This window comes from Colias philodice, chromosome 6 (assembly GCF_061535455.1).
Source record: "Colias philodice isolate Cphi_HAF_F1 chromosome 6, ilColPhil1 Martin Lab GWU primary, whole genome shotgun sequence".
In the NCBI taxonomy this organism is placed as follows: domain Eukaryota; kingdom Metazoa; phylum Arthropoda; class Insecta; order Lepidoptera; family Pieridae; genus Colias; species Colias philodice.
The window spans coordinates 3,227,899-3,239,116 of NC_143091.1; the positions used below are offsets into that span (position 1 = coordinate 3,227,899).

General features: G+C 33.8%; 2 protein-coding genes across 5 annotated transcripts in view; both read right to left on the minus strand.

The window, feature by feature from the left end:
- LOC149487556 (guanine nucleotide exchange factor DBS-like) overlaps nt 1-10,959 on the minus strand; it is a 99,684-nt gene extending 88,725 nt beyond the window's left edge. The window contains exon 1 of one of the 3 annotated variants that reach the window (XR_016315719.1): nt 10,522-10,959. Coding sequence is in view for 2 of the 3 variants with exons in the window: in XM_089696103.1 (XP_089552229.1) it covers nt 10,522-10,690 (169 nt within the window). In the remaining variant the exon portion in view is untranslated. Of the gene's footprint in view, nt 1-1,652; nt 1,775-10,521 lie in introns of those variants that run through there. The other 2 variants (XM_089696103.1, XM_089696102.1) reach the window with 2 other exon arrangements.
- On the minus strand, nt 3,077-7,228 carry LOC149487558 (uncharacterized). 2 transcript variants are annotated; one of them, XM_089696130.1, is made up of 4 exons: nt 7,030-7,228; nt 6,455-6,728; nt 6,066-6,296; nt 3,077-5,528 (listed from the first exon to the last, which is right to left on the minus strand). In XM_089696130.1, the coding sequence occupies exons 2-4, from the start codon at nt 6,713-6,715 to the stop codon at nt 4,314-4,316; spliced, it is 1,707 nt and encodes a 568-aa protein (XP_089552256.1). In that variant the 5' UTR covers nt 6,716-6,728; nt 7,030-7,228; the 3' UTR covers nt 3,077-4,313. The 2 variants fall into 2 exon arrangements, with proteins under 2 accessions (XP_089552256.1, XP_089552255.1); XM_089696129.1 differs by having other exon boundaries at nt 6,455-6,733; nt 7,030-7,227.
- Nucleotides 10,960-11,218: the final 259 nt, after the last annotated feature.

The following is an 11,218-nucleotide window of genomic DNA, read 5'->3' on the forward strand; positions in this document are numbered from 1 at the left end:
TATATAAAAAAGGATAATTATAACAATAATTCATTTCTGTTTAACCATGTTTAACTGACTCATATGTTATTTTTTTTATTACCGCTTTTTACGTTTAAGTTTTAAACAACCTTTGTGGCATCGCAAGTGGATTTGAGTCGCATGTTCATGGGTTCGATTCCCGGCAAGGCCAAGATGAAAAAAAAATATTTTTCAAACTTCAGCCCATTACCCATTTATGTGGTAAAATTTATGTAGCTGGCAGTACAATTCTTCACACACACTAGCGTCCTTACAAATTGCCTTACACACACTACAGAACTGAGTTGCCGCACTCACGGAGTTATTGTTTTCAGGTGAGGCGGTATCTAGTCGTAGCGCGCGCGCGGAGACCAATCCTTAATCTATGATTTCAATGATTATTATGGAAAGTAGACAATGGGGAACATACAGGAAAATTATTTAGCAAACAAAAGCCGGTGGTCAGGCTGCTATTGGCATAACAATTGACCAGTGAGCAATTCTATTGGCAACATTACAATACCTTGTATAGCTAAGTAATAAATTTAATTAAACCACCGCTAAAATTTTAAAAATATCTTCTTATTTAGTTTATTGAGTTATACATAAAATCAAAGCATATTAATGATTTTCAATTCAGATTATAAAACGGCGCTCTTCGGCTAAATCATAAGCAAATTTAGTTTGCTATTTCAAATAGGACAATAATTGATATTAATCGACGTCGCCAATCAGTAATTGTGAAAGAAGAGCATTCTATCCTAAACTAACGTTGTTCAGTGTTCAGCTGTTATTATAGGTGTTTACGTTAAAACGAGCTGATCCAGAAAGTTAAATAACAAAGGATATATTAATATTAAACTTCGCCAATTGACGCTTCATTGTTCTTTCTCCCCAGCTTCATAAGTGACTTAAATGGGCTTAACTACAGTTGAAAGTTTATCACGAAAACAAAGTAATTTAGCGCTTGCAGCTATCGTTATTATTTATGTGGAACAAAGTGACAAAATAATTATATTAGGTAAATTCATCTAAGAAAGTAGCACAGAACGAAATTTTTTCATTAAAACTATAACTATAATCGATACAACGTATCTTATGTGTAACGAATCATTCCGTCATTTTATTTTTTATCGACAAGGTCAGCATCTTGTTTCATTTGAGGATGAATGCATGAATTGAATCTCTACAAAAACTTGAGAATAGACTCACAGTAATTATTTTTATCACATATAGTATAGCATTATAGATCAATTTCAAGAATATAATCCTGTTTAGCTATTATAAACATTTAATTTTGTCTAGGAATTTTATTTTGCGTAGGCAAGAGATTGCAAGCGTAGGCAGTGTAGAATTACATGAGATGGGAGCGGTAACCAAAGAATAAGCTCTCTTACCGAATAACATATTGAATGAAAAATAAATGATTCCTATTGTAGTACGGAAGAAAGTATAAAACAAAAGTTTGTAGTAGGTTAGTATCAGGTATAATCATACCTTATGTTATTCTATATTATAGATTTCGCATCCTGGATTACTTGAATCGAATACTAATAAGCATATGGAATTGAAACAGGCTCTTATTAAGAGTGTTTTCGTTTTTAGGAAAACAAAAATTATATAGTGGTATCTATTTGATTATACTAACATACCATGTTTGCGGAGTTTGCGCTTAGAACAGCACTTCCAAAACTTCATATTCGTCAGAGGTCACCGAGCGGAAAGTTGACAACGCGCGCGCCGACTCAAGTAGCCATCGTCACACTGTCCGATTGAGGACGAAACAATGAGTTTTGTTTACAAATTGCCGCGGAGATTTAATGAAGTACTGCGGTCCGAGCAATGAGGCAAGTGCGAGTGCAACAAACGCACACCCCCGACGATCCGGTAACTCGGCACCGCGTCAGGAAGGCGTGGGTGCGATCCAGCTCAGACCTTCGTCGTCCTGAACCCCAATTTACAACAATCACCAACGCTTGCAAATTATTTCGTTTCACGACGTTGTGATTGATTCAATAAACGTCAATTTAATCCGATCGCCACCGTAAAAGCTCAAATGAAAGATATTGTAGTAGCGTAAAAAAGTTTATTTTCTATCACATCATGTCTTCCTACGTTTAAAAAATTTGGAACATTACGCCGAATATTCTAGGTGTATACTACGATTCGAAGCACGTCGCGTTAATTGCTTGTTTAACTGACTTTGGGTTCAGACCACATTATGACCCACGATTACAATCTTTGTATTATAAAAGTTGCAATACAGTAAAATGTTTTACCTACTAAACATATTATACAAGGTGAAAGGTAAGACATTTGACAAATTTAGACAGGAGCTTCTACTCATGAAACTGAACAACTTTTGTTCTACAACTTTGCTGAATTCGTAAAAAATTGGACTTTGTAAGGAAACTTCGCTAATCAGCTGACAGATTTCCATACAAAGTCCAAATTTTTTTCAGTTTCATGAGTAGAAGCTCCTGTCTAAATTTGTCAAATGTCTTACCTTTCACCTTGTATAGTAATGTATATTTAGTAGGTAAAACATTTCACTGTACCCATATACTTCCAATCTGGCAGCACATTAGTTATTGTCTAAAAAACAAAACGTATACAATAACGACGGCTCCGAATCTTACAAATCCCCGCACTATAAAAATATACGAATAAGCATATTTTCTAGGCACATTTCTGTACTTTCTACAAGTTATTACTGAACGGTTATATCCTTATACTTAGTTACAAATTACCTTAGATCGAAATACAAGAGATTACAAATAAAACTGTTTTTCCATTTCAATTTGATTCATTATTTAAAAAATATAGGTACATTGACAGTATCTGAACTTGTTTTAATATAAAAAAGGAATATATGCTATAATAATAAAACCTTTTCAGACAAAATATTAAGGGAAAAGTGCTACTGAATTCATTTTAATAATAACATACTAAAGCAGTCGTAAGAAACTTTCGATGAATCAATCTACATTTTATCAAAGCATAAAATTAATTTTATTATAACAAGTTCAGTGCTACTGTATTTATGATTTTTTTTTACACAAAATATACATCATCATAAATGAAATAAAACTTTCCGACGAAATTTTTAATTTTTATATGTTACAATAAGCGGTTACAAATTAATCAGTCCTTGTGAATTAACTTATAGAGATGAAATAAGAAACTGCAATATTTTGTACTTAAGTATTTCATATCCACCAATTTTTTTAATTTCTGGTGGTATTTATGTAATTGGCAATAGTGTTGTATAAGTGTAGAACTTATACAAAAGTTTTAAGGTTTATTTTTCCTGAATAGATGCAAACCTTTGTAATTTTTTACGTGATATGTATTTAAATATTTGTTATGGCAAAGAATAGTTTCAAAACCACCACATCACTAGTTGTAATAATCCTAGACACTTTAAACTATAAGTCGAACCATATCTATGAATTACTTTCGAGTTCTATGAAGGCACTGCTTTCATTTGTACCTGAACTTAACATGTTGTGATGAGCGACGTAATTATAAAACAATATTCAATTAAAACTTGATTAGATACATATTAGTCCATAAAAGACTTAAAAACGCAATGAGCACTCCATATTGAAAATTGAGAAGAATGGGCAAGTAATATATTCTTATCATGAAATTGCACATTGCTGTACTTTCTATAAATTATTACTTTTAAAATATAAACAAAAAAATCAGTATTTTCATCATAATTTATAACTTGAGTCTTAATTACGAGTGATTCCATAATTATTATAAAAAGGTGTCCATATACAATTTCTTTAAAATGCATTTTTCATTTTTAAACCAACACCAACAAAAATATACCAGTATTTTAAATGTCTAGACAACATACATGAAGAATAAAATTTACGCAAATTATACTGTTTAAATTATAATGAAAGGGGTTCATGTAGCCTTTACATGAACCCCTTTCATCTAGCTGCATTATTATAATATGTGCTAATACAATAAAAATTAATAAAATGTATCATAAAATAATTTACAGACCTCACCTGCCCACTCTTCACAATCACACAAAATCATAATAAAATAAACTACATTCATAGCTACTGCTAATTTGATAGTGTAAATATGATTAATATTATCCTTATATATAATTGTATAATCCGTTTTCAATCAATACTGAAAAGGTGTCTAAATATCTTTGCTAACTTATTGCCAAAGTTACGAGTAAGTAAACGTATTTGGAACAGAGCAAGCACGTTAGTTTTCGTTTGTTATAAGTATGTGCTTTTGTGTTCCCCGTTAGTTGACTCCAAACATAGTAAAGGGTTTTGTCAATGTCTGTACCATGCGCCTTGCACTCGCGTTTGGAAATGGGACACTGGAGTCACTATGTATGCTTGTTGAGGTTGTTGTACTACAGCCAGAGGTATCACTTGTTGGGCCATTTCTACTGGCTGCCCGTTGTCTTCTGATACACCAAGAGGTTGGACACAATGTTGCTGGGCAACTTGTTGGACCCCACCAACTTGCTGCGTAAGCACTTGCTGGTGCTGGCTCACTTGGGGCACCAACATCTGCTGTTGCATCGTCTGCTGTTGCGGCTGTTGCTGGTGTATAACCACATGCGGCTGGTTCTGCATCTGTTGGTGTTGTACTTGCACCTGCTGCACTTGTTGTTGTTGTTGCTGTTGTTGCACCTGTTGCTGTTGTTGTTGTTGTTGCTGTTGCTGGGCCTGTTGTTGAGCTTGGTGTTGTTCCCTTTCGTGTTCTTCTTTCTTCTTCTGTTCAATAGCTGCCTTCTTGGCCTCGGCCTTCTCTTTCTCCTGTTGTATTCTCACAGGATCCTTATTTTTGTCATATGACATACATTTACCACTACGGAAAGGTACCAATGCATCCTTGGATAATTCCTGCTTTTTAGTTGCAAACTTAACATGTGGGAACTGGTCTTTCATGAACGCTCTAAATGTTGAATAACCCATAAGCTTCACTCCAGGTTCTAATATTTCCCCATATTCCTTATATGCTTCAAACAAATGCTTTCTCGAGTCACCTTGTATTATAACAGTCTTACTACCTTTCTTGCCACTCTCACCTGACGGTTGTACATCTTTGGGTGAACTGGCATGTTGTTTTAGATATTCTTTTAGGAAGTTAGTTGCATGTTTATAAATATCCAGTGTGAATGTATTGTAGGGTTTCTTGCCAACATTACCGTGTATGCGAGGGGCGACGCCATGTGTCATAACATGCTGTCTGATGCGTTTCAATTGGTAATGAGTAACATTTTCCAAGTACAAGAAAGCTTCTAAACAAACTTTCCTCCCCTGGTAGACATAGCATGCCCTTAATCTCCTTCTTACTTTATGGCGTGAGGTTTCTGCTGGATTCGCCAAGCTGGCCATAGTGATTCCCATCAAGTACATGTCATGTTCACTCTTGGTTAATTCAGCAATATTCAAACGGTGACGGTAGACTGCTTCAGGATTCAAACCTCGGTAGCAATTATCCTTACAATCACAGCCCCTTCTTAGCCTCTCTTTTACCTGAAATTTAAAATAAGTACTTTATAGATGACATCATTTTTACAAAATTTATATTCAAAAATCTATTTCTGTGGTTGAACTAGCGTCTCATAAACAACAACACAACTTTTACACAACAAATCTATACAAATGCATTTGATCTTGACTAAGAAGCCACTAAAGTAGATTACAACACACTTGATGCTGTTAATACTCTTAATAATAAGTGTTTGTAAGAGAGTAAGTAATTCAATAAACATAAATAAAAATAAACAACATTATCAAATGACAAAAGTATTTTAATCTATATCAACTGCCTTTTGGTAGACACTAGATAGATTTAGATTGATATCTAGAATCTTAGAAAGAATTGTTTTTCATCGCAGAAATCTATAGCTAGGTACTCTTGTATTACTGTAAAGCGTTTATGAAGAATTCAATATCATGAAGTTTTTTATAATGCCTGATACATTTATATATTTCTTAAATTGAAATTGTCTTCGCCAGTATTGTTAGAAAAATCAGTAAATATCATATTCATAAATAAATAAAATATACCTGTTCTGGGTTGTCTTCCAATGTGTTGCCCAGAACTTCTTCATCACTGTCCGACTCTGCTACTTTTTTCTTTCTCTTTACAATAGCTTTCTTTTCCATTTTGGGTTTTGTGTCGACATCCATTTCTTGGCCTTCGACATTTGTTTCAAATTCCAAGCTGTACTGAGTTTGCATCCCTTGCATATTGGCATCGCCATTCTCAACTTGTATTGTATGCCCTTGCCATAAAACCTATAACATAAACAACATACTGATATTTGTTTACAATATAATATTGTATGTATTAAAGTAAATCAATGCGTTCTTCACATCAAGCCGAAATTAAGTTATTTTGTATCAATAAATAGCAGTCAATAATAATTAATAATTTATTTGTTACAATGCCATACCTGTTCCTGGTGACCATTGTAATTATGCTGTTGCATATTCTGTGAGCCACCAAGCTCAAACACAGAATGCTGTCCCATGACTGGTGTGTGCCATTGGGCGCTCTCGCCGTATTCGCCTCCGCCGTTTTGGTCCGACGGTATAGATACAATTATGGCCTCTTTGCTGTCCACACTCCGACGTTCCACAGATAAAAGAGAATGCAAGACTTCACTCGCTTCTTTTTCAGCCGGATTTACAACTTCCATCTTCTCAAAAGACATCGTAACGCCGACGCTACTCTACAACCAACGTTCATGTCATTTCACATGTATCTACTTACATACGTGTATGCACAATGGCCATCGAGCGACACGGCTTAACCCGCCCCGACCGCTTCGAGGCTCCATGTTTTAATAAACCCAAGATTCTTTCAAGAAAACCGCGATAACTTTTCAAATTCATGTAAATAAACATAACAAAAACCGTGCAATTATTAACCTTAATCGCGTTTTTTAAGTTTCATTATCGCATAGCGGATCGAACTCCCGTGGAATATTGGGCCATATAGTCATAGCAAAGGAAGAACAAAACTTACCTATTTCACTTCAAATCAACGCGTGAGAAACGTAAAACCGTATCCCACTTATTAACAATCGACTGTGGATTGTTTTTTATCACTTCATTTTGATATTACAGTCATAATTGGAGAGAAATGTACAAATATTTCACTGAATTCACGGAAGCAATATGGCGATACACTTTCCGTGAATAAAATCGGAGGACGCCGTAGAACACGTCATTAGTACAGTGCGCGGCCGCTAGGCGGAGCTAGGCATCACATTTCCGCTTAGATCATTAAGTAATGGATAACACACGCAGGCGTTTCCCCTTTTGCCGAGGTATAAGATTATTCGAATCGAAAAATCTTATGCTTTCATAAAAACTACTTGCGTAATCGATTACGAACACTCTGCGTATTCGTAAAACATCGAAAGGACGTCTGCGAGTGCTCCGCTAAAAATGCCGTTTTGCACTGTCAAGTCTTGCAGAAGCAATTCAAACATGTCGAATATTAAAAAAGATGGAATAACCTTTCATCTGTGTATATTTTTTTATTTTTTTAACGTACATTTCTAATTAAATGCAATTTCTAATAATCGTCGATGTATCGTTTAGCGATATGATCAAGACAAATAATCGAGTCATGTGTGTACTCGATCATTGATGCGGCCTCACGAGACTATCATGGAAAGAAAATATACAAATTTAATCTTTATGAACTAAGCGATAAAGTTGAATTTAGAACGCGATATTGAACCGCACTCCCCACGAGACTATAAAGTGATGTAGCGAGACTATCTTGAAGAGAAAATATACAAATTTAATCTTTATGAACTAAGCGATAAAGTTGAATTTAGAACGCGATATTGAACCGCACTCCCCACGAGACTATAAACTGATGTAGCGAGACTATCTTGAAGAGAAATTCAAATTTAATCTTTATGAACTTAGTGATAGAGTTGAATTTAAAAACTCGTCGCTTAAAAGGTCGTTAATTTTTACGACTTTCTTAGTGACGGACTGCTTTTAACTTGAACGTCGATAAAAAAATATTTTTCTAAGTATAATTTGAAATGAGATGAGAATTAATCTTTATTATATTAAAATTTTACACAACTGCATAAAAAGGAGTATAATGTTTATTTTGTAAGTCTTGTTTATTTATTAAAATTTACGCTCGGTTACTTTTAACTGGCAGAACATTTTAATGGTACGGAACCCTTCGTGCGCGAGTCCGACTCGCATTTATCCGTTTTTTTTGTAATGTTAATCTTGTAATTATTCTATTATGTAATCTATACTAATATTATAAAGCTGAAGAGTTTGTTTGTTTGTTTGAACGCGCTATTCTCGGGAACTACTGGTCCGATTTGAAAAATTCTTTCGGTGTTAGATAGCCCATTTATCGAGGAAGGTATATATCATCACGCTACGACCAACAGGAGTGGAGCCACGGTGGTGAAACCGCGCGGAGCAGCTACTTTATTTATATGTATGTACGAATATTGCGTATATTTCAGATTTACAAAAAATCCTGCTTTAAGGCTAAGGTGGATTGAATGCTGTGGGAGAAAATCAGAATGGACACCTCGGTACAGAAATAATAAAAATTTCTGGACCGATATTTATTTTATTGAATATAATATGTGATGTGTTGAATAAATACATATTCAAATACAAATAAAATGGCGTTTTATTGTTTTTTCGTATGCATATAATAATGATGAAAACGTTACAAATGACCTGTGTAGTATTTTTTATGAATATAATATTAATGTTATTTCTAATTTCAACAAAATTATTATTTTTGTAATATCGATATGGTTACATCCCTTTAGAGCGATTGTATTATTACGTATATGTATAGAGATTTTTTCTGTGTAATCTATGTATGTGTGCAAAAATATGCTAGTCTGTCCATTTTGTAATAGTTTGAGTTTGTAAAGACACAAATTATTTTTGTGAATGTGTGATAGTGTTTCAAAGTGTGAGTTACCCTCCCCGCACCAAAACCGGCAGAAAGTTTAGTTAGAACATTTGCCAGCGTGCTCCATCCATTACTTAATGATCTAAGCATTTCCGTATCGACGCCGCGCCGTCCTACGAACTGCACGTGCGGCAATTTAAATTTGGCTTGCGAGCAATGAAATATAATTTCGATTAAATACTGAATTAGATGTATAAAATACAAATAGTGAATTAATATTCATGCATTATAAATGCAAAAACCGATTTAATGATTTCAATCATAAAGTTGCATGATAATAATAGTGTACATACCTATTTAAAAAAAAATTAATATATTTTACAGGATCGCACTTTATACTGACATCAAAATAAAGCGGATAAAATAAAATACATACCTACCTATTAACTTAAGTGTATTAAATATTACTATAAATTTAACAGATAAAGAAATCGGCATGACCAAGGGCCAGGGCCATAATAAAATTAATGAAAAAAAAAACTTTAAAACAACATTATTTTTTTAGGTAGGAATATTAGCTGTATGTACAAAATATGTAAACTAGGCTCGGAGCAATTACCGAGAAACTAGGTATTTAATGTTCAGTGTCCTATCGCCTATAAATAGGTAAAAAAGACGAGTAATTCTTTTTTGCATGAAGTAGCAAATATTTAAAACTTAAACTAAATGAACAAAAATTATGACAGGATATCCCGTCCGCATTTCATAAAGTTGATAATATTTAGGTACCTAAGTGCGAGTAGGTACGAGGTAGGTTTATTTTGCAGAGTGGAGACGATTTTTATGTCGTTTTTTTTAAATAAGTATAATTAATTAAAAAGCGTTGCGCCGTATGAGGGGTCCGCACCGACGTGGAACCAAAGCGAACATTCAACTTCCATCAGAAGATTTACCTACCAACTAATATTCGCAATTAATATGTAATACCGATTAAGTATATACAAAACTAGGTACGTTTTTAAATGCCTTGGAACCACATTGATTCGAAAAAATGTATCTCAAATCCGAGTCAATATTAAAGGAAATAATAAAATCTTTTTGAATTCGGATACGGATGTTAATAATTATAAATATTTTTTATAGAAAGAATAATATGTCAATATCATCTTGTGAGAATCTGTCAAATTCAATTACCTACATTTTGGCGCGTATTTACTATTTACGTTCAAGCCTTCAAGACAAGCATTACAATTTACAGTGCAAACGTTAGAAACGGTGCCTACATCAAATTTAAGGTACATATTTTGTTGTTCGTATTTCTTTATTCGTATAATTGTTTGCAACATCTTATAAAATAGCAGGAAATGTTATTGACGATACTTTTGAAAGTAAGTAAGTTCGTAATAAAATTATGTACTAGTACAGTACTACAGTACTTTACAATTCATCGCTTGTAGATTACCGGTAGAAAATATTATTACGTCAGTTAGACACCTAATGCATTATGTGTTGCTTACAGTTTTGATTAAATTTTTTTTATTTCTGCTAAAGTTATTGTATCTACGTTTAACACATGCAAGGATGGCTATTTTAACTCACCAGAAGCAGAATCTAAAGCAAAACAGCTACTGCGTGATTTGACGACTGCGCCAGGCGATGGACCATCAGGCCATTCCATACGTTCTTCCATGGCTTTGGAAGCACTTCTTTTGAATTGTTCTAAGAAACTGTCTATTTGCGTCTCAATACTTGTCGGGGAGTTAGCCATCGTTACCACCGAAACACCGCAAACAAACACAACACTGTTTTCGGACTATGACATTTTGGATTAAATATTGATAATTTTCGAAATACCAAAATAAAAATGACGATACCGACAAACTGTATTTTCTGGTAAATAACACATGTTATTAACAGTCATTGTAACTGCTATTAATTTATATTTTTATCATTACGTATTTTAATTTAAGCTTGAAGAACGAAGACCTACCACATAAGACAGCGACTTATTTTACTACGGATACCGTTATGCTACATCGAAAATAAAGCGACACCCACCGACATCTATCGATCGCAATGAACAGCTGGTAACGATGCTGCCATACACTAAACAAAATTGCTTGTGTAAAAAATACTATGAAAATATAAACTATATTTTATTTTCGCTCCTGCTTCTCAAATTATATTGCTTCTGATTCGCTTTTCAATTAAATATTTTTATGTATTGATTTATTATTAAACGACTGTTAAAACTTATATACGTATTATGTATGTGTATGTACTGTGGTACGAGTAT

What these genes read in the sequence shown, in the direction of transcription:
- LOC149487558 (XM_089696130.1), bottom strand. Translation starts at nt 6,715, where the DNA reads ATGTCTTTTGAGAAGATGGAAGTTGTAAATCCGGCTGAAAAAGAAGCG. An exon ending in ACAATGGTCACCAGGAACAG is followed by an intron (nt 6,297 to 6,454) that starts GTATGGCATTGT and finishes TTTATGTTATAG; the next exon opens with GTTTTATGGCAAGGGCATAC. An exon ending in TGGAAGACAACCCAGAACAG is followed by an intron (nt 5,529 to 6,065) that starts GTATATTTTATT and finishes TTTAAATTTCAG; the next exon opens with GTAAAAGAGAGGCTAAGAAG.